Below are 27,348 nucleotides of genomic sequence, written 5' to 3' on the forward strand. Positions count from 1 at the left end.
CGACACCAGGTCCAGAGAGGGTCTGTCATCGCGGGGCTGGGCCGGGGCTTCCTCTCCGCCCCGCCCGCCGCTTCCCGGTCCCATAGCTCCTCTGGAGATGGGGCTGGGCCCTGTGCGCCACGTCTGCCCCCCGGCAGGGACGGAGCCCATCCCCGTGTGCGTGGCGGCTCCCGGGGCGGGGGCCGGGGCGGGGCAGGGAGCGTGGCGCGGCCCGGGCCGGCGCCTCCGCCTTCCCTCCATCCTCCCTCTCTCTCTCTCTCTCTCGCCCGCTCCCGCTGCTCCCGCTCTGCGTACGACGACGGCGGCGGCGTCCCGCCATGTCGGCCGCCAAGCACCGGGGCGCTAAGGGGGGCAGCCCGCCCACCGCCAACGAGAAGGGCGCGCAGCCCGGCGGCGCCGAGGAGCCGCCGGCGAAGAAGCCGGCGGCGGCGGGGCACGGCCGGGGCGGCAGGGCCGGCGGGGGGGGCCGCTCCGGCGCCGGCCCCCGCCGCGGCTGGGCGATGCTGCTGGGCGCCGCGGTGGTGCTGGGCGCCGCGCTGCCCGCCGGCTGGTACGTGCTGCAACTGCAGGAGGAGGTCGGGCGGAGCGCCCGGGAGGTGGAGGCCTCCGGCCGGCAGCGGCAAGAGCTGGCCGCCACCCTGGACACCGTGGTGCAGAAGGTAGCGCGGCGCCGGGCACCGCCGGGGGCGGGCGGGCTGGGGACTGTCGGGGCGCTCGGTGCTGCTCGGCGGGGCGGGGGACAGCAGCCGCCTGTGCTGGCGGGCTGCGGGCGGCCTGTGCTGGGTGGGGGCTCGCCCCTTAAATAAAGAACTGTGCGGCTGTCGGATAGCCTGGCTTAGGGAAAGCGAACTTGTCCCATTGCCTTCCCCTCCTCTTCCGTGCTCCCTCAAAGATGCTTTCATGGCATTAGAGGGGCAGATGGAGTCAGGGCCGCCGTATTCCCCATGCCTGCAAACGTGGCCCCAGAGCAGCTAGAAATCCCTGCCAGGCAGCGTAGAGCTGGGCGGGACGGGGCGGGACGGGACCCCGCGGCGGTGGCCGCAGCCCCCAGCTCGCTTTTCCAGGGCCTGAGCCTGAAGCCATTTTATGGAATACAGCCCGCACGCTGCATTAGGTGTTGGCAGCGGTGCGGACCTGCCGTTCCGAAGGAGCCTGCTGCCCGTAATTCTGTATCTTCGAGGCCCACAAATCTCTTAAACCTAGCGGGGCGAACGAGCTGCTCGTCGCGGTCTGTCGAGTAGGCAGGCAGGTTTGCTCGCCGAGGGACGCGGGGTGGCAGCGCTGTCAGAATGGGGCAGGATCCTGCCTCAGCGTCCTCAAACTCTAGAAAACAAAGCCCATGTGAGCTTCACTGAATAACAGAGCCTGTGCCAGAAACACTGCTGCAGTACCCTGCCTCCCACGTTCCTGCCGCAGTCTCTGGCCAAGGGAGTGAGACTCACAGTGTCCAAGGCAGTCCAGGACCATGGAAACCCTGTGAAGTTGCTGGCACAGGAAGTGGCTCAAGTGAAGTGAAATAAATGCTCATTTCCCTCATTTTTGTCACTCAGGCCCTTATTAGCCTCCCAGCTATAGTTTCACAAATAGCACTGTCCACTTGGATACATCCTAGGGTGCCTAAAACCTTATAAAAGGGCATCTGTGATTGCATATCATCAACATACAATTAAACTCGTTTCCCAGGAGTAGGTTAATTGGTTGGAAGACAGTTTGTAAAGTTATGACTGAATCAGATCAAAGAAAAGGAATTTCTTGTCTCAGCTTGACTGCTTTCTGCATGGCAGACCATTCAGATTCCCCATATTCTCTGCGAGCTTGGGCCTGGCCTGGCAGTGGGGGAACAGGCACTGGCAGAGATCTGGCTGTTCAGTGGTGCTTCCAGAAACACAGTGCCCTGCACATGTGGAAATTATATCGACAGTCTTGGTGTTTCCTGTCCCAAACAACAAGAAAGAAAAGGAAAATACATGCCAGTGGGGAAGAGGAGTTGTAAACTTCAGGGCTACAGGGCTGTGTCTGAAGCTAAATCCTGGGGGGTTGACTCACTGGTGACAGGACAATGATTTGAACTAGCAAAGTTTGTTGCTTTTTACTGGTTTTTAAGCCATTTTTGTAGACTGGAAGAAGGAAGAAATTGCAACAGCAAGATGTAAAACTACAATACATGAGCATAGAACTCAGATGTACGTGCAGTGTATAAGCCCTTCTAATCAAAGGAGTGAGAACAATTTGTTGCCTCCCATCTCCGTGTCATTGCAGAAAATCATAAGTATGTGTTACATATTCTAGGAGAGGAGTATATAACAGAAGTTTATAAATAGTTGGTTTCAAAGACAACTGAAACTTACTTGCCTGTGCATAGCAGATGGCTAGCAAAGGTGGGGGAAAGAGATCACAGGGTTTCGATGTAACCCTTGGAAGTTTCGGTTGCTGTGGTTTGGTGACACGGGAATGTACTTGAGGGAGAGGAGAGCAGGCTGTATTTCATTGCTTTACAAAGGTGTAGGATCAACACAGGCTGCTGTGTTGCTTTGCCCTTCGTCTGACTGCAGAGAGCTTCTGTCAGGAGTAAGCATTATATAAACTCATCTGCTTTACTCATCGAGGAGAAAGGAAATGATGTGGAAATTTAGTCTTTAACATAGCACCATTCTCAGAGAGGCCAAGGTCATTTGGTGTTTAAACACAAGATAGTATGACCAGTTAGAGAAAACAATAGTCATTGGCTGAAGATACATTTTTATGTACTTTTTGTGATGTTAAATCTTTCAAGAGCTATGGCTTTAAATCTTACCAGCCATGTGTGCCAAAAAAGCAAACTCACATGAAGGTTCACACACAGACCAACTGCTTTGAAGCTGTGAGTTTTTATCCCTCTTGTGCAAGGGTATTGCTTTGAGCCCTGGTGGCTCTTGGACAAATCAGATTAGAAGCTGGTATAATTTGAAGACCCTAGTCCATTTTATTATATCAGAGCTCTCTCATCTTCAAGTGGCTGGCCCAGATGGGGAATAGCTTCAACTTACACCATGAACATTGCCTCAATGCAGAGCAGGTATGAAGTACTTCCACTGTGTGAGGTGGGATCCATCTCTGTGTCAGTCATACAGTCACAGAAACCCAACCCTCTGGAGAGTTCTGGCTATTTCTTATTTTTTAGACTAGAAAGATAGTTACTTGCAAATATGAATTTGGTGATTTGGTTGAAATGTGTCACTGTAATAGAAGGGGGAGGAGAATTTTCTTGTGTTACCCTTTTAGATTTTTGACCTCCATTTATAGTGATACAGAAAAAGCTTTCTGCTCTCTGTGGATATAATCAGAATGAATGACAGCTAAGATCTAATGAAAATGAGGTTGGTAAGTCAGTCAAATGACTGGTGCCCGCTGCAATGCGTATGGCAGTGTTACCTTCTCCAACCTTTCCCCTTAGCTCATTTCTAATTTCCAGTGGGAACACTAGAGAATACAAGTGTAGGGAATGTAAAGGCATTAGAAACCTTTTTGCTGAAGAGGGAGAAAAGAAGTCAACTTAATGGGTATTCTTCAAACTGCAGGGATCTCCAAGTAAGAGCAAGTTTCATGGCCAAACTATAGAATTCTTGCACAGTGTAGACTTTCATGAAAACTAAGGAGGATTTTGCCAGGGATTTTCAAAAATGCACAGAAATAACTTAATTTCTAATTAGAATGTGTTAGGTTTTTTGAAAATAACGTTTAGGTTCAGAGTCAGTAAAGAAACTGCTGGAGGTTGCTTGAGTTGAAAAGAAAAATAAAAGCAGCTCTGTGTAGTTCTCTCTAAAACCATATAAAATATACTTCTTTCTATTTATAGAATAAAACCACCCCTCCAGCTGTGTATCTAATCAGTAAACATGGCAGCCCATGTGGCATGGTTGATTAATATACCCTTCAGACACAGGGAATAGTGTGAGGCAAGGCAACGAGCATTACTCAGCACTTGCCATCCTGCCAAAGCCTTGAGGTATTTTCTGTGTGATGGATTCCTCTTGCAGCCAGTGGGAGTTCTTACATTGCTTTACTAAGTTTAAGAAAGTACAACCCCCATATGAACTGAAAGATTTCTTCACAGTCTTAAGACCGGTGCTCTGCTTGGCCTCAAAATTAAGTAATGCGTGCTTCCATAGCCTGGATCTTACCTTTAAATGTGAGAGTAAATGAAGATGGTGGCTCCTCACCCTTTGACCTTTTCCCTATGTCTGCGACTAAAACCAGTTGTAAAGATAGCTTTTGTAATTGAGAAGTTCAATAGTGTACCTGATGCAGAGGTAGGAACTTTCTGTTAATCTGAGCTAGATGCAAGGCAGGCCCTTGGCAGCTGCTGTGCTTTTGTTCTCTGTGTGTACATACATGTGCCCTGCTCCCTGCGAGTGTGTGGGCGTATGCAGGAGTGGGAAAAACAAGCTGCTAACTATTTAGAACGTTAAAGACTTCCTAATTTTTTTCTAATCTTAAAAAATAATTAACAAAAAAAAAATCTCTAGTGTTTCCATTGGTGCCTAGGAGTGGCAAAATGTCATGATTACTATTTCCATTCCTTGGACCATCCCAGCTCCCTTCTCCCTCTTATTTTTCCTGTCTCTCTCTTTCTTGTCTACCACGAAACTTCTTTTTCATGATCAGGAATTGATCTTTGGTATTCTTGCCTGATTAAATATAATCCCAACTTTTCTGTATTCAGAAGCTGAAGCCTGATACTTTTTTGGTTTGGTTTCCGCCCCCCCACCTCCTTTTCCTGAAGACTTGTGATCTTTAGAACCAGGAATCCTATAGGGGAGGGATGGTCAAGGGTCTGCATGCAGACTCTGGAGACCTGGGTTCCTTTTACACTGCCACAGATTTCCTGGATCATGAGTGTCAGGTCAGTGAGGCCAAGGACCCTTAACAAAAGGCTTATGTACTATAGAGCTGTAAGGCTCAAGATGCTGGGTTTTTTGAGCCTCCCATATCTGTATGCCACTGAGTCACTTCAGGCATGGGGCATGAAGGATTGCAAGGTAATAATTTCATCTGATAACAAGGGCTATAAGGACAAAAAGGGTGAAATTACTGGTATTAACCATGTATATTTCTGGCCTAGGTACGTTCTCTTCAAACCACATTTGGAGAATTTGAATCCATGATGAAAATCGTTCAGCAGAAGCAGGAGGTGAGCGAGAAGGCTGTTAAACAAGGGGAGAGTGAAATAAACCGGATCAGCGAAGTGCTTCAGAAGCTGCAAAATGAAATTTTGAAAGACTTATCTGATGGCATTCACATGGTGAAGGATGCAAGGGAACGAGACTTCACATCTCTGGAAAACACAGTGGAAGAGAGACTAACAGAGCTGACCAAGTCTATAAATGATAACATTGCTGTATTTACTGAAGTCCAGCAAAGGAGCCAAGATGAAATCAACAATATGAAAACAAAGGTTGGTTCACTAGAACATGCAGATGTGTATAAACATGAAATTAAGGTGCTAAAAGATGCTTTAGATCAGATGCAAGCATCCATGAAAATGAAAGAAAAGGACATAGAGACCTTGAAGAGTACAATAGACTCCATGGAGTCTGATGTGTACACTGAAGTGAAAGAGTTAGTCAACCTCAAACAAGAACATGAAAAGTTCAAAGAGGCTGCGGACACTGAACACCTTTCATTAAAAGCTTTACAAGAGAAAGTTCTGAGAGCTGAGGATTCTATTATGCAGCTCCCTAGTGACATTAAAAGACTTGATGAAGATTTACTGCAAATTAAAACCAACCTCAACAAATGGGAAGATAATGAACTCTTCAGAAAAGCATTAGAAACTTTTGGGAAGAACAGTGAAGGACTGGAGTCTCGATTGAGGCACATAGAAGACAGCCTAGAGTCTCTAGCATCTATTGCTGCTCAAAACAGTGAAAAGTTGGAATCTTTCCTTTCTAAGGAGGCAGAGTATGCGAATAAACTCAATACCCTAGAACAAAGCATTAGCACTCTTCAGGGACTCTCAGATACAGACGTAACTTCAGTCACAGATACTCTGAAAAATCTTGGTGAGGCACAGACTTCGCTGTACAACGACATGGAAAGCTTAAAGAGAAGCATCAGTGACTTGCCATCCTCTGGTGCTCTCCAGGATGTCCAGAAGCAAATTAGTACTTTGTTGGATCAAGGAAATCTTCAGGCAGGTCAAACGCTTTCTCAAGGCTACCTTGAAAAGTTTTCTTCTATGGAAGGCTCTGTAGATGAACTGCGATCTTCTGTTAGCCAGGTTGATTCCGATTTGAAAATGATAAGAACTGCAGTGGATAGTTTAGTCGCCTATTCAGTGAAAATTGAAAATAATGAGAACAACTTGGAGTCTGTGAAGAGCTCAATAGATGACTTGAGGAATGATCTGGAAAGGTTGTTCGTGAAAGTAGAAAAAATACATGAAAACATTTAGGCAGTGGTGCTCCTTGGGCAATTAATGGGTTAAGGAGAATAGCTTTTGTATGCCCTGTTTTTTACTCTTTTAAAAAGCAATTTGATACCTCCAAAGAGAGTAAGAATACTTTAATAATAGAGACAGTTCTGCTTATTTCCTTATTTCTTTTCCACGTAGTGTTTTTGGAGTTTTTGTTGTTTGGTTTTTTCTTTCCCCTAAATTTTGTTTTAAGAAAACACAAGTTTAGTTGGGGGTTGAGTTTCTTAAGGGCTCATCTTCTCTATGAAGTTGTACCACTGTTAAGTGTAGTGGTGTAACTAAGGCACTACGGCCTTGTTAGCATGGGCACATATTTAATGGCATGAAGGTGTTTCACACTGACACTAGATACTCCACACAGAAGGGCTACAGCTGTTCTGGTACCCAAAGCATACTGCTGCACTCACTGAGGATTTTACTGGTATGTTTTGGTTTGAGAAACAAAACTACACATTATCTTAAACTATCTACTGTGGTCAACTTAAACAGTGGGGCAGGTGTGGAACACCTCATCTGTTTCTGCAGTTTGGGACTCAGATGTGTGGACAGTTTACCAAGGGTCAGCTGAGCTGTAGTGTGTTTCTGTGAGACCTTAATCTGTACCAAGGAACTAACAAAGTCTGAGGTAAGTGGCACTGCCTGGGGCTAAGACCTAAGAGATTCATTCTTTGTGATCACAGGCTTCTTTTCCAGCATCTTCAGCTGCTGGTGCAGAAGATCAGTGCTTAGGAGGGACATCTGAAGGATGGGATTAATTTCAAGAGGGTGCAGTAATATTTTTGTCATATTGTTAGATTGTTTACATGATTAGGCTGTGTCTTCCTTGGCAAGGAAGGTCTTTGATAAGAGATTTTTCTGCAAAAAATCATCACAAATTTGAGGAAAGAGAAGGACCAAAATTGCACCTGTTGTTTTCCATATATAACAAGCATGCTAGCAACAGCAATAATACACTCCAAAACACACAAGAGGGAAAATCACCGTGAAATCAGCAGAATTGCTTCTATGGCATGTACATTTCCAAATTTCCACAGCTAACAGTGACCTGAACTCTTGTTATGTATTCGGGACTTCATGCCTGATTCTTGTCACTATTTTTGTCACCAGGTGTCTGGCTAAGGCATTGGTAGCAAAGATCCTTCTAGGAGACCTGCTCTAGGAGAGCGAGGAAAAAGTGTCATAATTCTGTAGATGGTTCTTTTAGAAACCACTTCCTCGTGGAGCTTCTTTGGTTTTCTGTATTTTTGGAAAGGATTTCTAATATCTCTCCTTTTCAAGTTTACTTCTGAACTTTATCCAAAAAATTGGTAAAGGAGTCTACACATAGGTACCTTGGAAATAGGCCACCTCAGCCTGGACCAGACAGATCCTTGACTGTGTTAGATGAAAAATTCGTAGAAATAGCATCTCCCAGAAATGGGAACAGCACAGGTGAAAAGGAGTTCTCCTAGGTAAATAGGATACTGAACCATATCCAGTGTTGTTCCCGCTGTAAACAGGAAAGAATTGCTGTCAGAGAAAGAGGGAGCCATGGCATTAAGGTAACTGTTGTCACTGTTGGAACTGCACTGTTCTTTGTTGACTTATCAAGTTCTTGAACAATGTTGTTTAGGTTACTGTGAAATGAACTCTATGGCTTATTTGCAGTATTTTTAATACATAATAAACATTTGGAATATTCTTTGCACTTTTTTTTTGATTGCTGCTTGCTTACTGTTGTGTTTCCCAGGGTGCTCCCGGTGGTGTATAGGGAAGGGCTTGGGGAAGTACCAGATGTGCTGCAGCCCTTTACTTGTTCTCAGCTTCCATGGGGAAATGTCGAGGCACTCTGGAAAGCAAGGTTTGAGTCACATCAAGGTGTTGCTGTTGACCAGCAGACTCAGGAGCCTGAGAAGGTGATCATGAAGTGTGAAATACCTGATCTGTGCCATGAATGAGTTCTGTGCCAGACACTGCCAGCAAGACCTCTGTAAGACTTCCTCAATGCCCAAAGCTTGCAGGACAGAAATAATGTGCAGAAAGAACCTATGTGGTATTTCCACAGTGGCTAGTCCTTTTGCTTAGCTTGGAATGCTGGACTGCAAGGCCCATCAGCTGCTAACCATTCTCATAATGGATGTCTCCCTTTCAAAAGTTCAGGAAAGGGTAATTTCAGGAGTATAGGCATCATCATATCCCGGCAATTCTTCAGGCCAAAGTCACAGAAATAAGTAATAACTTTAATTAAACAGCTGAGCACCCAAACCCCCTTCTATCTAAAGGTATTTGAGAGAACCTGTTGGCAGCAAGATGGCTTACAGCATGCAGTGACTTTATAGTAGCTGCATGGTGTTGGAACTTAGGCTGTTAAAGCCAGCAGTGCAGCTGGGCTGTATTTGATCTCAAAGATTAAACAAAGAATTACTAATTACACTTCTAGTAACTGAATTTTTATGGCAAGCTATTGAAATTATTTATTTCACTAAATGAGAATAATAATTATCTGTAAATAATAGCATGTCTGGAGGCAGGCACCGAGACAAGGATCCCTTGGCAGGCTGGTGGCTCAGCTTTTATGTCTGGTTTGACATTTTCATCCAATACAAACATTTCTTAATTTCCTCATAAATGCTCACAGACCACATACAGACCTAATGCTGCTCTTTACTGTCATTTTTCCACTTGGTAATAAAGCAGTGGAGAAGGTCTTAAGCCTGTGCTGCCTGTGTTCCTTTATACTACTGGGAGTTCATCAGTAACATGCTGTTACAGTAACAAATTTCAACATAAATTGTCTTACCTGATTGATGGGGTATTGATTGGGCCTTTTCATTAAAACTTGCCTTCATTCTCGGCTCTCATAAATGGAGAAACCATTACACTGAGGCACGGTGGACTTGATCACTCTTGAAAGGGCTTGCCCAAATAGCTACTCTGGTAAATGTGATGGAGATAAATCTTGGGTTGCTGCAGGGACTTCTCCCAGCGGGAATTCAACCATTGCCTTGAGCTAAAGTACCGAGGCAGGCATCTGGTGGTCTAAATGTTTCATTATAGCATGGATTTGTGATTTAGTGTTTTTACCACCTTTTTTGACATAGCTCAGCTGGTACCGTAAACAAAGCTGCAGGGAGGTGAAATGACTACGGGGAAAAAAAGTCTGTTTGAGATGTACAAACACCCCAGCAGCCAAAAAACATCCAGTGCGGACCTTCGCTTGGCTGGGCACTGCCAGGGATGCTCTCTGTCCAGTTCGGAGCGCTGCAGGAAGGGATGGCTGGGCTAGAGCGACTCCCCAAGAGAACAGTGGCGATCATCGGAGGCGAGATGTTACAGGAGAAGAGATGGGACAAACGGGGCTATTTAGCCATGGACGAGCGGAGGGGAAGGAAGGATGGAAGGGGGAAGGAGGGAGGAAGGGAAGAACGAGCCCTCCCCACTGCCTGAGCCTGAGGGCGCGGGGCGGCGGCGCCGGGCGCCCCCCGGTGGCGGCAGCGCGGCAGCGGCGCGGGCCGGGCTCTGCGCCAGCTCGTCCGTCCGTCCGTCCGCCCATCTGTCCGTCCGTCCGTCTGACTGTCTGTCTGTCTGTCTGTCTGTCTGTCTGTCTGTCTGTCTGTCTGTCTGTCTGTCTCTCCGTCCGTCCGTCCGTCCGTCCATCCATCCGTCCATCCGTCTGTCCGGGCCGCTGGAATTCCCTCCGAGGGCAAGGGCCGGGAACGTGTCCGTCCGGGCGCATCCAGCTGGCCCAGGACAGGTGCCAGGTGCCCCTTGCCTCCCCTGCCCAGGCCCTGCCGCAGCACCGGCCCGTGTGCCCTGTTTAATGCTCTCCTGCACTACCTCCGCCCCGAAAAATCCTTCATCCACTGCGGGGCTGATTCTAGAAGCAACCGCCACTCCTTCTGCCCAGTTTTGCCATTTTGCTAATAACTGGTCCCTGGCTCATTTGTCGTGTCATCACCTGCTTGGTTTATACGTTTAAGAGCGGAAAGCTGTGGCTCTTTTGGATTTAATATCAGCTCTGTGCAATACTTAGCACTGTGAGATGCTAATCCCTGTTGGTCCTCTGAGTACTTGCACATTACTGCTATCCTGGCCTTCCTGCATGGATTTTAGTCATTGTCATCCTCCACTAGCCAAAAGCAGATATTCACCAATGTCAGACATGCTAGTTCAGAATATTTACAATCAGGAATTTTGAACATGTATTTGTAAATCTTGGCATGAGGTCAAACAGTAAACAAAGTGGTTACTTTGCCAAGAGCCCACTTAGTCTAACACTGAGCAGGGATGCTCAAAGGGCAATTCTGCCTTGGACACCAAAACAAAAAGTGTATTTTGTCCTTGCTCACAGACTGTATATTAGAGACCTCCTCAGGGTCTCCAATATACAATCCATTGCAAGCTCCCAATAGAATGTAATTTCTCCAGAGTCAGTGCTTGCTCATGCACTTGGAAAATGAAAGAACTTGGAAATCTCTTTATGTGAGCAGGGCTCGATAATTCCTGCATTTATAATGCAAATACTAAAGCCCAGAGCTATTCAGAGTTAATACAGCATCACAGTTGTAGCTTGCTAGACCTCAGACAAAGAGATCCCTGAACTCTGCTTTTTTTTGCTTATGGAGCAGGTGTTCCCTTGGCTGCCACAGATCTGAAAATCGTACATCTCAAAATCTTTTCCAAGATGATGCTACTAGATGCTCTCCTTAGCATCAAGGGGACAAATCTTTTCTCAAGTGATTCCTATTTCACTGTGAGAGGAATAAAAGCCAAAGGAGCTTTTTCTCATTTTACTGCATATCCTGTTCAGAAAAAAAAAAAGTTTTGAGGAAACACTTATTACACAATTAACTCCTGTGCCTCACCCTGGTGTTCATCTGCAATTCTAGAGGAAGAAGCTAGTTCAAATAAGGGTGGCTTTGTTCCACTCAGAAAGACTTTGCTTTGGCACTCTCTAGATGTAAATATGTCAAATTCCAGTGGATAATCCTTTCCTGTCAATACTGCTTAGGTCGGGGTTGGGATGGAATCCTAGAGTTATGAGTAAGGATGGAAAACATAACAAGTGGAGAAATAATCAGGGTTACCTTGAAACTTTTGAATTTTTTTATTGCTCTGACTTTCAAAGTTCTGACAACTTTTTTCTTTGTCCATAATTTCTCCCTTTTCACCTAACTTCTCAACTGTCTATACATAGTAGGGGGATACTACTTAGAATAGAATATTATGCTCCGATTTTAATTGATTTACAGTAAAAATCTGAAGTCACAAGCAAAGCCATGCCTTAAGATGAGAGCCACTTAAGAGCTATTTGTTTAGAGAGAGCACCGTAAGCAAGGTGATCTAAACATAGGAATTGATATCCTTCTCAGTGGCAGGTAAAACAAAAACTTTGCAGTTCCCAGAGTGTGTTTGAGTAGTTCACACTTTGGTGTCACTCAGCCAAAAAAGCCTTACTGATAAGTAGTTCCCTGCCCTGGAAATTCAAAATGCTTTTGCAAGGGAGTGAGATCCAACCTGCACGGGGGTGTGCCTTTGAGCCAGAGACCTGGAAAAGGCAGCACACTACCTCCAGTCTGCTCAACTTTGGAAGCTTTTCTTGGACAACCTCTGCCGAGTGTGCAAAGTCTGTAAGTTGAAACTGTGTGGTGAAAAGAAAATTTCCACCCAGATGGGAAACTTATAGACAGTGACAAGGGTCCTGATCCAGATCCAACACAAGTCAGTAGCTACATTCCCCTTTTCTTTCCTGGTACAAAATTTAGGCCAAAGCACTTCCCCCAAAGCCACATTGAAAATGTGTAATATACCCAACAATGATCTCCAACACCTCAAGTTCAAAAAATCCCCTCCTTTCCTATGAGTTCATCAGAGCTGCTTACCAGAATACCTAATAGCTAACAAATCTTCCCATCCTGAGTGATGCTCTCCTTTTTCAAGATCTCTTCTCAGGGTCTGGACACAGCAGCATAAGAACATTATCAGAGGAGGTAGTACTGGCTTATGGTTTATGGATTAAACAAATATGGTTTGTGGTGTTGGGGAAGCAGGCTGGGCCTCAGGGCATGCTTATTAGCTATTTCTGTTCAAAAGATTAACAATGTAGATAGCCCAGTGCTCACCATTAGGCTCTTCACTGAGGGACAGCCTTCACCATGCTGTTGTTCCCAGCTGCCTGGAGTTTCAGAGAGAGCAGCTACCTGGTACATGCCTTCAGAGATGCCATCACAGCCCTCAGAGCTAGAAACAAAAGGGACATTGATTGATCTGAATGTGTGCCCTGAGTGAATGAAGCTGTTGTTATTTCTACATCATGCATATAACACCAGTGCCCAGAGGTTCAAACAGGTGCTGGATGAGAAGATTTATTTAGGCACCTCTCCACTGGAATGCTCTGAGCACCAAATCACTCTCCCAAGGGCATATTTTTTAGGATTAAATATGGGCTTCAAGCACCCCATTTTGATAATTTTTGCCTCATCCCCATATCAGATTTCTAACATCATACATTCATGTCTGAAGATGGTATTGGTCTTAGCACATGCATTGAGGATTCCACATTCTCAAGGTGGTTTCTTGGTTCTGTCTAATGTGTTTAGCATTTAAAAATAAGATATGCAAGAACAAGAGCAGCTTTTCCATTCAGAAATGAGATATTTGTATTGCTAATAATAGCCCTACTAGGCTTCTGTGAGCTTGAGATTGATGGAAGGATAATTAAGGTTTGCCAGAGTCTGAATCCTTACATATAATTAACTGAGGTGATAATAACCTCTTAGAGCCATGCAAAATACCTCTGTAGTTGAATGCATTCAGGGATCAAACAGCATTACATCATCCCAAAAGAATGTCACAGCCTCCCAGTGACCGAAGTTTGGGGACACTACTGGAAAATGCCCTGTACCCCCTAAGTCACTGTGGTTTTAAAGCTACAGCACCTATAGAGATAGCAGGGTGATTCCTCCTGGACTTCTTTGGGTTCAGAAGAACTTCCTTTGATTAAGTCATTGTAGACCTTCCAGAGTGTATTATCACACAAGCACATTTGGGTTATCTGGTAACAACATGGGGTAAAACTAAGCTGTGGAGCTGTAGGAAGTGAGGGCGCAGGCTACAGTTGTCCTTTATGTCACTGTTCCCTCCATCCACTGCTGTGCACTCAGACACCAGACCACCTGCCCAAAGGAGCTGAGCAACCAAAGAACAGAGAGGGACAGAGAGGAGGTGTGCTAAAGCAGTGAGGCACACAGCAGAGACAGCCACCAGTCCACGTGGCTGGTGGCAACCACAGCACCTCTGACATTTTAATAATGTTAATTTTCAGGTGTTTCTGCATCCTCTCCTGTCTCTTGTAGAATCATACCTTTCATGGGACATGATCCAAGGCCTATGGATATTGATAGATACTTCTCTGTTGGCTTCCGTGGTCACTGGAATAGTGTGTGTGTGTATGACACAAGGAGAGGGGAAGGTGAAGTACCACCAAATAGAATAGATACCTGCACTTTCCAGCTGCCAGCCACATGACATATTTTCCAGTGTTTGGGGAGCTTTATTCATTTATAAATCTTCCCAAGGGAAGGAATCTTCTCTTTCTTCTCTCCATTCTTTTAGTATGGGTAAGGAATACTCATAATTAAGTTGGCAATACATACGGGTGTTATTTGTTAAATAGAACCCTTAAAAATAGTTTTTGGTTCAGGTCAAGGAGTAAGATAAAGGACTATAAGCATTGCAACTAAGTGCTCCAGAAGTGCTGGTAGCTTCATAAATGCAAGACAGGAATCACATCTTTGAACTGCTTAGAATTAATGTATTTTCCCCAAAGTCCACAGGAACCACCAAGGGTAGCGTGAGGGGTAGCATTCTCAGCTGGTTTGGGGCATTACTACTGACATGTAATCTTGCTGTTGTTGTGGATGATCTGCAAGTACTTTTAGCAGAGATTTATGTGTCTCATATGACATCTTTGGGACCTGCCTCTTGCAGCACATATGCTGACTCTCTTGCTTATCGTGACTCATGAGCCAGGTCTGCCTCAAACCTTAAACAGCTGGAGTAAAGGCTGAATCTATCCAAGAGCCCTGCTACTTTGTCCTTTGTTCAGATCCCGGTTTGCTTTCACTTGCCTTCACAAAGCTCTTCAGTTTCCTTAGGTTTACTGTTTCACATTCATTAGAACTGGTATAATTTACTACTTTACCTATAAAATTAATTCAGTAACACAGCTTCTATTTCAAATGGTTGCACAGAGCTAAATCCCTGTTTGTGAAAGTATTTGAACTACAAAAAGAAGCACATGTATTAAAAAGAGTTTTCAGAGTGCTGTTTATTGTTCCTTTCAATTTTTTTCATGTCATCTTAACAAAAAGTTCTCCTCCTCCTGAAGAGCAATGAAATAAATCTAAGTTCCTACAGACTTCACAGCACAAACCACATTTAGGAGTAGCTGTACTTTCTTGTAAAAGAGAATTGAGAAAAGATGTACTGTAGCGAGTGAAGTTCAGTGTTTGCATTTTTGCCTGAACTATTTAGAGGCAGCCCTGATTTCAACATTTTCTGGACAAAATCTAGAGATAAATTTGTATTGGGATGGTGGCTGAGTCTAGAGATCAGCACTTGATTCCTGCAGAAAGGAATCAAGATTGCAACATGGAAATGTCCATCACCAGGTGAATCTTGCTCACCTCAGTGTAGCTGCCTGCAAAATGGAAGAGAGTTTTGGAGAGTACAGCTACACTGTACCTTGAGTGTGAGCCCAAACTTCCTTTATACACAGGTAAAAGCCTGTGCTCTGGGAGTGGGGTTAACTACAAATTGGGGCAGAAGAACCCAGAGGAGCTTCTTTCTTTCCCTCTCTCCCCATCTGCATTCCGGAAAGCAGAAGCAGGGAATTACTGTGGGTTTATACAGGCAAAGAGAGGCTTGAGTGCTCAGGCTAGCAGCTAAGTCTCCCAGCAGCAAGTCAAAACTCCTAGCCAAAGTGCTGACTCCCAATTCAAAGTGCTTAGGTCTCTCTGAAGTTTGTACTGAGTAAAGATAAACACATCCTGAAGTGCTTTGTTAATACCACAGGGATGGGTTTGACACAGGGACCAGGTTTGAGAGAGGAGTTCTTCACTACAAATGAAAAAATCTAGTCACTGGGTGATTTATTAGTCTCTCTTCAATGATACCTTTGTTTTAAGAGGGCTTCAGTTACCCTCTGCTGACTGGAATTTTTCATTTATGTTGGAGAAGTATTGCTCCTTGACTTGAAAAATTACTTCCAGTGAGCAATAAATGCTGTGGGCCTCATCCTGTGGCTTTGGGCATGACAGCTCACCACCGGTCACTTTGCCACGGGATCCTTGCCATTCTTTCTCTGTTTTCTTTTTCTTGCCTTATGCTTTACACATGTTTGTAATTAACTCTTCTTTTTTCTTTTCTCTTCTCCTTTTATTTTTTCCTTTTCTCTTTTCTTTTCTCTTTTCTTTTCTTTTCTTTTCTTTTCTTTTCTTTTCTTTTCTTTTCTTTTCTTTTCTTTTCTTTTCTTTTCTTTTCTTTTCTTTTCTTTTCTTTTCTTTTCTTTTCTTTTCTTTTCTTTTCTTTTCTTTTCTTTTCCTTTTCTTTTCTTTTCTTTTTTCTTTTCTTTTCCTTTTCTTTTCTTTTCTTTTCTTTTTTCTTTTCTTTTCCTTTTCTTGCCTTGTTACATCTCCCTCTGTTCCAGGCTGTCAGCTATGGGCTTCCCTGTATTTGAATCCCAGACATTCCTCATCAATGTGCTTGTTGAAATGCTTTTACCGTTGGAAGAAATCCTTTTCTCACATTGTTTCCAGTACATGTGGTAGAGTGAGTCCTTGCAGTTAAAGAGAATTCCCTCTGGGGAAAGATCCTAAGTGCAGTGAAAGGCTCAAGACTACTAATTAACCTCTTTTCAAAAACAACAGCAACATTTTAGGTATAGCTGAAATTCTTCTTGTACATTTTGATCTTATTTGCACATTTCTGACAATGAAACCTCTGCCTGGCTGTATTTTTGAGTCACCTGTGCAGTTATCAAGGAAAAGGTTGGGTGTTTTGGCAGATCTCTAATGTAGGTTCTACCAGTAAGTTCATTTAAAATGTTTCTTTAATATGAGTCCTGGACTTGTGGAGAATCTTAATATTGCTCTGCCTTATAATAACCCTTGGTAGGGATCTGTGGGGTCTGTTTTGTTCTTGCCCTGCCTTCTCCTGCTCCTTTCAATAGGAGCATTTGGCAAAAACAAATGCTATATTTCAAGGCAATTCAACTCCACTTACTCTTTTCAAAGTCGAAGTGAAACCATTTTCAAGTAGGGTTTTTACTTATCAAAGGAACTCTTGCATACTTACAAACAAGAAGAAAACGGCATATTGATGCTGTCATTGTGTCAGGATGTTAAATATTTGTCTGTGAGTAAGTTGCTGTGTGGGACACCTTCGCAGGGCACTTGGTACAGCAGGGTGCAAAGGCAAAGCTTCATTGCTCACCCTCCTGGCCTGCCTTCACAGCAGATGGCAAACTGTGGCCCCCTTAGGACAAGGTGTATTGCTGAAGCCCCTAATTCTGCAGTTTGTTTTGTTGAGATCAGAGCCCTCTCTCACCACTCTGATAGTGTAAATGGACTTTAAAACAATTCTGTAATAAGTCAAGAACTATTGTTGAAGATGTTGGGTAGAACAGGCCTGGCAGTGCCTGTCTTTGAGCTAGACATGTTGATTAACTGCCTCTTGCTTCCCAAATGCCATTGTGTTCTCAAAGTGAGGCAGAATTCCCTGTTTGCTGCCCTACCAATACATAGGGAGGCCAGCTTCTGTCGACCAAACTTTCTGTATAAACATGTACAAATCTTCCCAAGTCCAGTCACCTTTCTAGCTGATTTGCCTGTACGGATTTGGACAGATCTTCAACACTTTGATAATATCGTCTGACAATGTCTAAAATTCTCCTAATTTTCCCTTATATTCCATTACATCCTTAAATAGGATAAAGAGAGTTGTGCCAGGGGATCCTTTCACAGTATCCAGCTCAGCTACTGCAATAGCAGCGAGCAGTACTCACTCCTGTGGGAGTAACCTTGTCTCTTGCTTCATGAAAGATTTAGGCTTCAGCTTTCTGCTGAGCCTTCTTCAAAGGCAGCCAGGAAGAGCAAGGTTGCCAAACCTCACTGCAACCTTAATGGAATTCAGTCACCCAATTCCTCACAGCAGCTATGAAATCCCACCCTCAGCTCCATATCTGGTTCTTTGTATAATGTTCACACTCCCATGCTGCAGCCTGGCTAGGAAGTCCTAAGACAGCACCTTTGGTTGTCTTAAAGGGCTGCAATTTAGGTTGATGTGCTCAAAGTGAACACAGGAAACATATCAGATTAAAGAAGGAAATCAAGAGAAAATCAGATAACAACACTCATCCTCATTACCCTCAAAGAAATGAGACATAGAGAACAGAAGGAAATGAGATGTAGAGAAGAGAAGGAGCAGCCACCAACTAAATAAGTCAGGTTGCCAGCAAGAGGCTATTTAGACAGAGATAGCAGGCGTGGTGATCAGATATGCAAAGCTTTTGAGATGTAGGTTTAAATTCCCCTGGTCAATGGTTCCAGATGTTCTCTAGTGTAGCAGGGCAGAATTTTTTCCACAGTAATCCTGATTTCTCCTCCAGGTTTCACTGAACATAAACTTTTCATGAGTGCTCTTAACGTGAAGCACAATAGTCTTCAAACTAACACCTGTTGCATCTATTTTTATAAGCTGTGGGACTGATCAGTTCTACAGGGGATTCAAGAATAAAACATACTTAGTAACCACAAAGGTTTTCTATTAACTTTATGCTTCTTTTCCTTTCAGAACTTGGGACTATACAACCTATATGTGCCACCTGCTGCTGTTCCTGTTTGAAATAAACCTCTCTTTGTTTTGCTCCTTTAAACTTGATGCCAGATTCTGCTCATGCTTGTGCCCTTGCAGATCAAAAATAACTCCCTAATGGTGCAATTCCAGGTTCTCTCTAGGATAAGCGAGAATAGGAGCTGGCCTTTGTCAATTCAAATTTACCCTTGATGCAACTTCATTGCGGGTGAAGGAGCTGCCATGAGGGTATTTTGGCCTCACTGCTCCATGACACTGAGTGTTTCCTGCAGGCAGCAAACGGAGTGCTGTCCAGCCAAACGTGGTGAGGGCAGCAGGTCATATACCTCTCATAAAGCTCTGGAGCTAAACTGGGTCACTGGAGGCATGCCAGTCCACACCAGGTACAGAGGGGTCTGTGTTGTTTACGTGAAGCAAGAAACACGTGTGTGAACACATCCATCCAAACCTGTAACTGGAACTGACAGAGACGAAGGGAGCTTCCCGCTCCACTCTCTCATCAGATATCCTCGATAATAACCCCTGACAGAGAAAGCCTCTTCCTGGGCAGCTGCGGATTTAATTTTGGTCTTTGTCCAGCCCAAGCAGCTCAGATCTCTAAAGGAGTGGATTTTCTATACAATAGGGGTGGGATGCACCGAAGCGTGAGGAGGAGGCGGGACACCAGGTGTCTATGAATGAGCTAACCAGGAGCCTGAAATGCCTCTGCAGCCCTGCCCTGCCCCTTGTTCTGCCCTTGCACTGTAACATGGAGCAGCACAATGAATCAGTATTAGCCCCGGTGCAGCTGCGAGAGGTCAGGCCCTGCACTTTTGTACCGGCATCTTTAATTGAGGCTCCTCAGGGACTCGTTTTTTAAACCGAGGAGAGCTAATGCTCGAGCTATCAGGGGAAATTACATCAGTCGGTGAGAGGACAGGCTTTTAGGAAAGGCAGCTTGTACTTTAACCTCTGCTACCACGTCCTCGGTGTGATGCTTAGGTAGCCTGTTCTGCCTTGGTCTCTTTTACGTAGCTTGTATAAAGTCAACAGTGCAGATCTGTTCACCTATTCTGCCACTGATCTTCAGGAATGCAAAAGCTAAAAAACTTAAGAAAAGGGAATTGCTTTTGGTGGCACTTAGTGCAAAGTTAAGTCCAGAGACACAAAATTTGACAGTAAAAGAGGCAGGGAGAAATGTGTGCTTTTGCTAACTGCATCATAGGGAGAGTTCAGATTATCTTCATTCTAGTCTACACTCCTGGCTCTTAAATATTAAGCCCTTTACTTTGGCTCTGATGTTTGACAATGCTGCCTGCTACCTGCACTCTTATTTTGTACTTAGTTTTATTGACACGGCCCATGCTATTAACTGCAAGCTGTTTCTCCAGGGAAAATCAGGTTATCCAGCCAACCCACAGGAAGAAAAGGGATGCCTCAAGCATGTGAAACCCCTCTGTCTCCAGCCTTCAGGCAATTAACAAGCAGCATTAATGAACTTCTGGGGGAGGCAGCCCTTCCTGTTTGGAATGGTGGGGTTGTGACAGTGGCAGGAGGGAAATACTGGTGAAGGCAACATGGCAATCATTAGCATCAGGAATGGGATATACACTGGGAAAAACCATTAACTCGAAGGAGCAGGTACTGGACGTAGGCACTGAACACCTGGTTACCTTCTGTTTGAAACTATGCAAATCTGAAGTACATATAAAAAGTCAGAGGAACAGCACCTGCAGAAAAATTACACGAGGTTAGGAAAGGAAACAGGCTATGAAAGTTGTTGTCCACCATCTGTGCTGAAAAGCAAAAATAAAAATTTTCACCACTTCTATAAATTAATATTATTCCTATACCAAAGTGGAATTACACTGGCATAAAAACAAAGAAAAGTAAGGTCTCATAAAGAACATCAGTCTCTGGATTAAATCCATTACTGGTGTAAACAAATGCATTCCACAGACCTCAAAGAATCATGCCTGCTTGTACACACAGTGAATTTGGTTCATTTTCCCCAGAGGCCTTTTTCCATTTTAAGTGTAGTGTGCACGCAGATGGCCAGAGCTACAATGGGGTGTCCAGCTCTGTACTAAAACTGTCAGCTTGATTTCAGCTTGAACATAGTGCTGTGCTCTGCTGTGATTATATTTTTAAAGTTATACAGGAACAATATTTCACTCCTTGTGAACTTTGACTTTTAGATCCTCAAGCATCAAGATAAATATAAAAGGGCTTTTAATATTGATGGCTAGTGTTGACAGGGTCCCTACTATAGCTGCTAAAGCAATGTGAGCTTGCTTATGGACATACAGATGGGTATGTAGATATTATTGTTTTTATATATTCATATATGCATGCTGCTGTTTGGTATATCATGGACACACATGCACAAATGCAAAGAATGATTACTGATTATAATAATCCCTCAGAAATTAGACTCTGCCATGTGTTTTGCTTCAATTTATCTATCTTCCCTCAGGATCAATCTGCCCTTCTTTTCAGGAGTGCTGAATAGCCACTGCTCCTGAACATTGGCAGCCATGCATAATCACCTCCTCTGAAAACCACACTGAGCTCTCACAAGCCTGCTTATGATGGGTCCTGGTCTGTTGGTGCTTCTCTTCAAATGAAAATATTCCCATTATTTGTCAGCAGTATTGTACTGGAGGATGAGTCCAATAATCATACCACTGGCAGCTGCTGTTTCTGAAATGGAGCTGTGCGAAACTTCACCTCAGGTCCCTTTCATCTTTGCCTGTCATGCTAAGAAATGTGTTTTTGAAAACATATCTCTGTCATTAGGAATGCTGAGTCCTTCTGCTGCTTTTCAAACAGCAGCACTTCAGGCATCTCTGGCTGTGTTGCAAGTTTGCAGGCAGGCAAACAGAATGGCCACTGAGCACCTGCTTTTTTAATTACAGAAGCATTAGTGGGTACAGAAGAAGGTGACCTTTTATTCCTCCTGGGGTCTTTTCACTTGGGCAGCCCCCATGAAGGGCAGAGATACCTTTGGTCCCTGCCATTCCTGGAGGTAGAAGGGAGCTAATGGTGCTGTGGCACTGCAAAAGGTCGGTGATGAACACAAGCCTCTGTCCTGTTTTTTGGCCAGAAAACGAGTGGGGATTGTTGGCTGAGACCTAATGATACCTGCAACTGATGAATGCAGCAATTATAGCACGACATGATAGCTGAGAGGAGAATCACACCACATGCCTTTCTAAGGCTAATCACCACAGACACAAAGGTTTTGCTTCTGCATTCAAACCTGCTGAAATCAACAGATTTCAGCATAGATGCAGACTGATGGTCTGGTCCCAGGTGCAGTACTTTTAGACTTTCCATGAATCAGATCTGTAGGTTCAAAAAACACCTGTGATCAGGACAATGCCAGTGGCTTGGGCTCCTAAGGCAGATGCTTCTTTGATCCTGAGGACCATGTTGGGAGCCAGGTTTTACAAGGGACATCCCAGGCAATCCCTTTGCCTGGGAGTCTCTTTGTAGTGGGGAAGAATCTGAGCAATCAAGCTGTTTCAGGCCTCTCTCCATCATAAGAAAACTGAAGGCAAAGGAGCCCTCCTTGAGTAACAACCCTGAAGGCAGAGCAGCAACAACTTATTACATATGAAAGAGTTTCACTGATTACTTATCACTGGCAAAGAGCAATTTTACACCAGGAGTCTTTCTTGGCACCAGGAATCAGCTCCCATATTTATTTGTTATAGTACACCTTTCATAGTTGTTCAAATCTGATTTAGAAATTCACTTTTTTTTCTTTTTGTCAGGAGAAGAAAAGTAAATTCTGCTAAAAAAAGCAGAATTTGCCTACCACTTGCCTACCACTGATTCCTGATACAATTTCCCAGTGAAAAAAAACTCTCAAAAAAAGACCTGTCTCTCACTCTGTGCCTGTAGCACTCCCTAATACATCCCAGTCCTGGTTTTCACAGCTCAAGACATCTGCTCAGCCACACAAAAACCAGATAAGCATTAAGGTTTTGTCAGTCTTCTCCTGACAACTTTGAGTGCAACACACCTAATACTGTCTTCACCCACATTCTGGCCAGCTTCAATGACGCCAATCCCAATTTACATCCAGGTTTATAGACAGAAAATCTATTTACCACACAAAAGACTGCAAAATAGTTGGAAAATGTTGCTGTGAGGCACTGCTGAAGCTGGTTTTGCAGAAAGATTTTTTCCAGTGATGCTCAACCACTGGGTGGTGCTACAGAAAGGAGCCGCTTCGCTTTTTAAAGCAAAGCAGGTTTCTTCTCTGTCATCAGCAGTAACCAGAGACCACATGAGATAGAGCTGTGGCAAGAAGCACCTTTCTTCCTCTCTTTTCTCATTTGAGTATCATCATTGCAATGGTCAGGTTGACATCTTAGAAATCTAGCTATTGCATTTCTCCAGAGAATGTGTGTGTAAAGTTACAACCTCAGCCAATTAATTTCCTTCTGTGGGATATTTGATCTACGTATTTCCAATGGAGCTGAAAATTGGAGGAGAGATGGTGTCCTGGGAGAATTCACCCATTTAAAAATGAATGTGCCCCACACTACGCTTGCTTTTCTTGATGATCCACGTCTGATCTTTCTTTTTCTCTGTCACTAATGCTGGCAGGAATCAAGCAGATTGCAAGTCCAAGAGTTCACACCACAGTGACATAGAGCAGAGGATGTGTCTCACCTGGTGTAAAACCGGTGAGAGCTAGGCAATGACACCCCGTTATTTCCTTGGAATACCCCAGGCATACTTGTAAGGTGTCAGCTGGTACACAGGGATGAAAGGTGAAACCCTTCTTTTTTATCAAGCCAGGGCAAAAAGGTGATGAAACCCTGATGGAACAAAGTATTGAGCTTTATGTCTAGGTTCTAAGGGAGGAAATGTCCTCTCAACAAACCTGCTGTATCTATCCCAACAAGTGAGAGTGGGCTGGGGACTGAGGGGAGGGAACAGAAGGATGAGACAGAAGACTTCAGACAGTATCATGATGAGGGGGGATGCACATGAAGAAGATAAGTAATTTCCAGCTGTTTTGCAGCAACATCTGGTTTATTCTAGGCAGCATAACTGGTATCATCTTCATAAGCTCCAGTGTTGGCAAAAGCTCCTGTGTGTGTGGAGCCCTCACAGAGATTAGCACAAGCTGAGGTAAAGTGAGAAGGATTTGGTCTTGCTAAAGCAATGGTAAGTATGCAGAGGTCATGTTGCTCCTCTTATTAAATTTGAGTTCTTTTTTCATCTTACTAACAGACTTTCAAACATGCTCTTTGAAAATAACTGTCCTGTTCCATTAAAAATAAATCTGTTTCTTTCTTGTAATACAATTAGTGTCAGCAAAGCATTCTGCAGATCCGAGAAGATTTATTTCTGCATAATTCTTGGGAGGCAGGAAAGAGTATACTAGTTCTTTAGGAGAGATAAGGAAAAACAAGTTTAAAAGTGTTTTTAGGCCCTGGGCCAGATTTTCTGATTGGCCATAGATCATGGGCGAGGTGGAGGCATCTCCTCAAACCTCTGTGGACTTGCTGGGGAGGGTGGCTCTTTCCTACAGCTAACATTGCCCAAAATGTTGTGCACTTTGCATTGACACAGGCAAGCTGGTGGCATCAATGTGTTGCCTTGCTTGTCCCTGGGGGATTGGGACTGAATCTTAAGATCTGTGTTGTCTTTTCGGGGTTGTTGAACTGTGAGTGTCTGTGGTTTCAATGCAGGCTGGAGAAGCCTAGGGGTGGCTGTCATGTGGACCAGCTAACATCAGCTCCAAAGAAAATGACCTGTCAGCATAGCAAACACATGTTCTCCCACCCTTAAAGCCCTCCACCCCAGGCCTGACACTCACCCTGCTGTGGGCCCATCAGTGAGGACAGTACTGGAGTCACAGGGGCTGTCACTCTTGGATGACAATGCACGAGGGGCTGGCATCCTCTGCTCCCCCATACCCACTATGGGGATTTTAGGAATTTGCAATTCCCTTTATGCTGTATGAGAAGCACAAAGGAAACACACAGAGTCACACAACCTTCCCTCTCATGATTCCCTAGCCAGCAAAATGAAATTTTCATGCATGATGAGGCTTTGATCAAGTTTGTCACTTAGCCAATTTGCTATTGATTTAAAGAGTACTCTCTGCTAGCAAACAGGCATAAAGAATGGGATTTTTAAAAGATCTAATAGAAAATTATATTTGGTTCTTGGGCATCTATACACAAACAGATTAATTTTCCATTTAACTGCTCTTTGTAGTTTGCTGCCTGAGAATTCTGGGTATGTCTTTTTCCTGTTAAAGTCATGCTGGGGTTTTGGTACACATCCTAAAGTCGTAATATTCTAATCACTTGCCATAAAATTATTATGTTGCCATTAACATTTTTTTTATTATTTGACCTAATTTTTTTACAAGTCATAGAAAACGCTATTTTCTAAAGCCAGGAAGTGGCTGCAGACAAATGAAAAGTAAACAAAATAAAGCTAAAGGAAGCTGGCAGTCTCTGTGCTGAATCTATTTTCTAATTTAGTATTGTTTTGACTTTGACAAATTAATGATCAGTGAAGGAAAAATACAGCCAGTCTTACAGCTATGAATTCTAGTATTTCAGTGGAAATTTAAAGGGAGGTGGGAGGATGAGATGATTTCTCCATGTCAGGTTGTATCCCTAGCATGGAGCCTGTGGCAAGGGTGTGGAGATGTCCACTGCCCCCTAGAACACTTCCAGGAGGGGAAAGCACTGCCTTTTGAGAAGGCATAATTCAGTCCTTTCTCCCCTTTGTCTGTGGAGGGCAAGGAGGTTATCAGCCAGCCTGCAGCACCTGTGGGCAAAGAGGGACTAGAGAGCCATGTTGTCATCTATTCCCTACAGATTTGTGTCCCAACAGGAGTCAGGTGGCACACAGTGCCCATTTGCCCACTCAGTTTGAGCTGCACACCCACACTGCCAAGGGAAGTGATGCAGGTTATCAGTCAAATGTAACAAATGCTCTTCTGTCTGATGGGGTACATTGTATGTCATAACATGGTAATGTCATGGGGTCCATTTTTGGTAACTGGGCAGGATTTGCTGTCATTATCCCTGATATCTGCCAGTCAGTAACAGTCTTGTGGAAGGTTTGTTCAGGTGTATCCAAAGGTATGAACATCTGGTAACTCACTGGTGTCACATGCAAGATGACTTTTAGCAAAACATCTTAATCTTAACTTAATCTTCTTCACTCTAAAAAATATGAATATTTCAGGAAAAAAAAAGATATATTTTTAACGATGTCTTTTTAAAATGTCCTATATTATTAGAGCCGCTTTAACTTTATATTTCCAAGAAAACTGGTTATGCATGAAATAGTGGCATGAAAAGAGCAATACAACCTAGACACAGATCCACAGACCTCAACAACAAAACAAAAATCATATGCAAAACATACTCTTGGTTTTCTACACAAAAGCCACAATTAAGGCTAATATTTCTCTCCTTATAGGATCTACCCAGTGGCTGTGATATCTCCATTCAATCGGAGTGGGCAGGAAATCCCAGAGTCCTGGAGGGATGTATCTGCCCCATCTCATCCATGAGTCATCCAGGATGAAAGGGTCACAATGGCAAAAGTTCATGCTTCCCCATTACGTTCCCACACAAACATCTCTGAGTGAAGGCTCCCCGGCGCAGCCCCCAGCAGGATGACACCCGTTCTGTCACCACCTTGGCTGCATTTGCCCCCCCTCTCTGCCCAGGCTGCCTCCCAGCCCCAAACCACCCCCTAACTGCACAGCTCCACCCTTTTCCGCCACAACCCACAAGCACCACGGAACACCACCTATGTTTACAGGATAAGGGCCTGTGGCTTCACCACCAAAACCCAACAGGAAGTCACCTTGCTTGCCTGCACCGCTGCACCAGGCAAGTTGGGGCTGGAGGAATTGAGTGATGGTGGCTGGGAATGGTGGACCACTCCTGGTGATGCCTTGGAGGAGCTCGTGTGTATGAGCTATGCCCAGAGCAGTTGTTCCCAGTGTGGGAGCTGGCAGTGGGGAAAACAGGCTGGGTGCAGATCTGGCTTCCTGCACATGGCCTAACGGGCTGAGGGTGGAAAGCGATGCCCTCAGCCAGCCTCTCAAAATAAGGGCAAAAAACCAGAAACGGCAGAAGGGACGGAACTGAGGGCAATGAAGGGAAGTGATAAGAGGAGGGGAGTGCGCTGCTGAATGACTCAGTTATGTTTTAAATGTCTGGTTTTGAAATTTGCATTGTTGGAATGCACAATCCACTGACCATTACCCAGTGCAATTCTCTGCTCACAGTGTTGCAACTTGTACATGAATTTTAATCCTTAAAGGATTAATGTGCAATTTGGATTGTATTGCGAATACATTCAATAAAATGAATATAAAATTACACCACAGAAAGAACATCTAAACTGAATGAGAAATAGGAAAGCAACAGAAGAAGGAATTGTCTATGCTCAGTCCTTCTCAAAGCTGTGCAACAGAAAAGACGCTGAGCCTCAACTGCTACATTTCAGTTTTGTCATCTGTGCAGTCCGGGTTGTTTCTTCTCACTTCTCTAGTTTTGAGGGCCTCAGGTTAGCAATAACAGTGAGGAGTTTTGAGGAAATGTTGACTGTAGAAAAGCAGATTTTTTATCATGTGACATAAGCATAAAGGCAGACATGCACATGTAAACAAATGTTCAGATCTGGAGATGTATATTGAGTAGGTGGCTGCTGTCCTCTCTGCTATGGATATCCCAATAAAACATATCAAGCAGCAGCAGAATTAGTATTACAGGCAAAAATTATAACACATTAATTGTCTAAATTCTCAGAGAAAGCCACAGAAGCAAAAGCTTGAGGCCTGGAAACAGAATTTTAAAGGGTATTTTATGGACATACAGCTCCTCTCTTATTCAAAGTCTTATAGTCTTATGAAGAACCCCAGTCTCAATTCCAGAATCCTCTCCAAAAAGATACTACAAGTATTCATCAGTTTCTTCACTGCTCATAAAGCTCTATAATAGGCCTGGGATGCAGATTTGGAGGGCTTAATTTCACTTAAGTCTTTATTCTTCCTACTG

The 27,348-nt window shown here is 44.1% G+C and overlaps 1 protein-coding gene across 1 annotated transcript; it reads left to right on the top strand.

The window, feature by feature from the left end:
* Positions 1–253: 253 nt before the first annotated feature.
* On the top strand, positions 254–8,141 carry CKAP4 (cytoskeleton associated protein 4). Its single transcript, XM_014877000.2, has 2 exons — positions 254–659; positions 5,102–8,141. Exons 1-2 carry the CDS (start codon positions 318–320, stop codon positions 6,431–6,433), a joined length of 1,674 nt encoding a protein of 557 aa, XP_014732486.2. The 5' UTR covers positions 254–317; the 3' UTR covers positions 6,434–8,141.
* The last annotated feature ends 19,207 nt before the right edge of the window (positions 8,142–27,348 follow it).

The sequence above is a fragment of the Sturnus vulgaris genome, chromosome 5 (assembly GCF_052056855.1).
Source record: "Sturnus vulgaris isolate bStuVul1 chromosome 5, bStuVul1.hap1, whole genome shotgun sequence".
Lineage (NCBI taxonomy): Eukaryota > Metazoa > Chordata > Aves > Passeriformes > Sturnidae > Sturnus > Sturnus vulgaris.

Bases quoted from the DNA above. Each gene is read 5' to 3' on its own strand.
- CKAP4 (XM_014877000.2), top strand. From the start codon at position 318: ATGTCGGCCGCCAAGCACCGGGGCGCTAAGGGGGGCAGCCCGCCCACC. The intron at 660-5,101 runs GTAGCGCGGCGC...TTTCTGGCCTAG, and splicing joins TGGACACCGTGGTGCAGAAG to GTACGTTCTCTTCAAACCAC.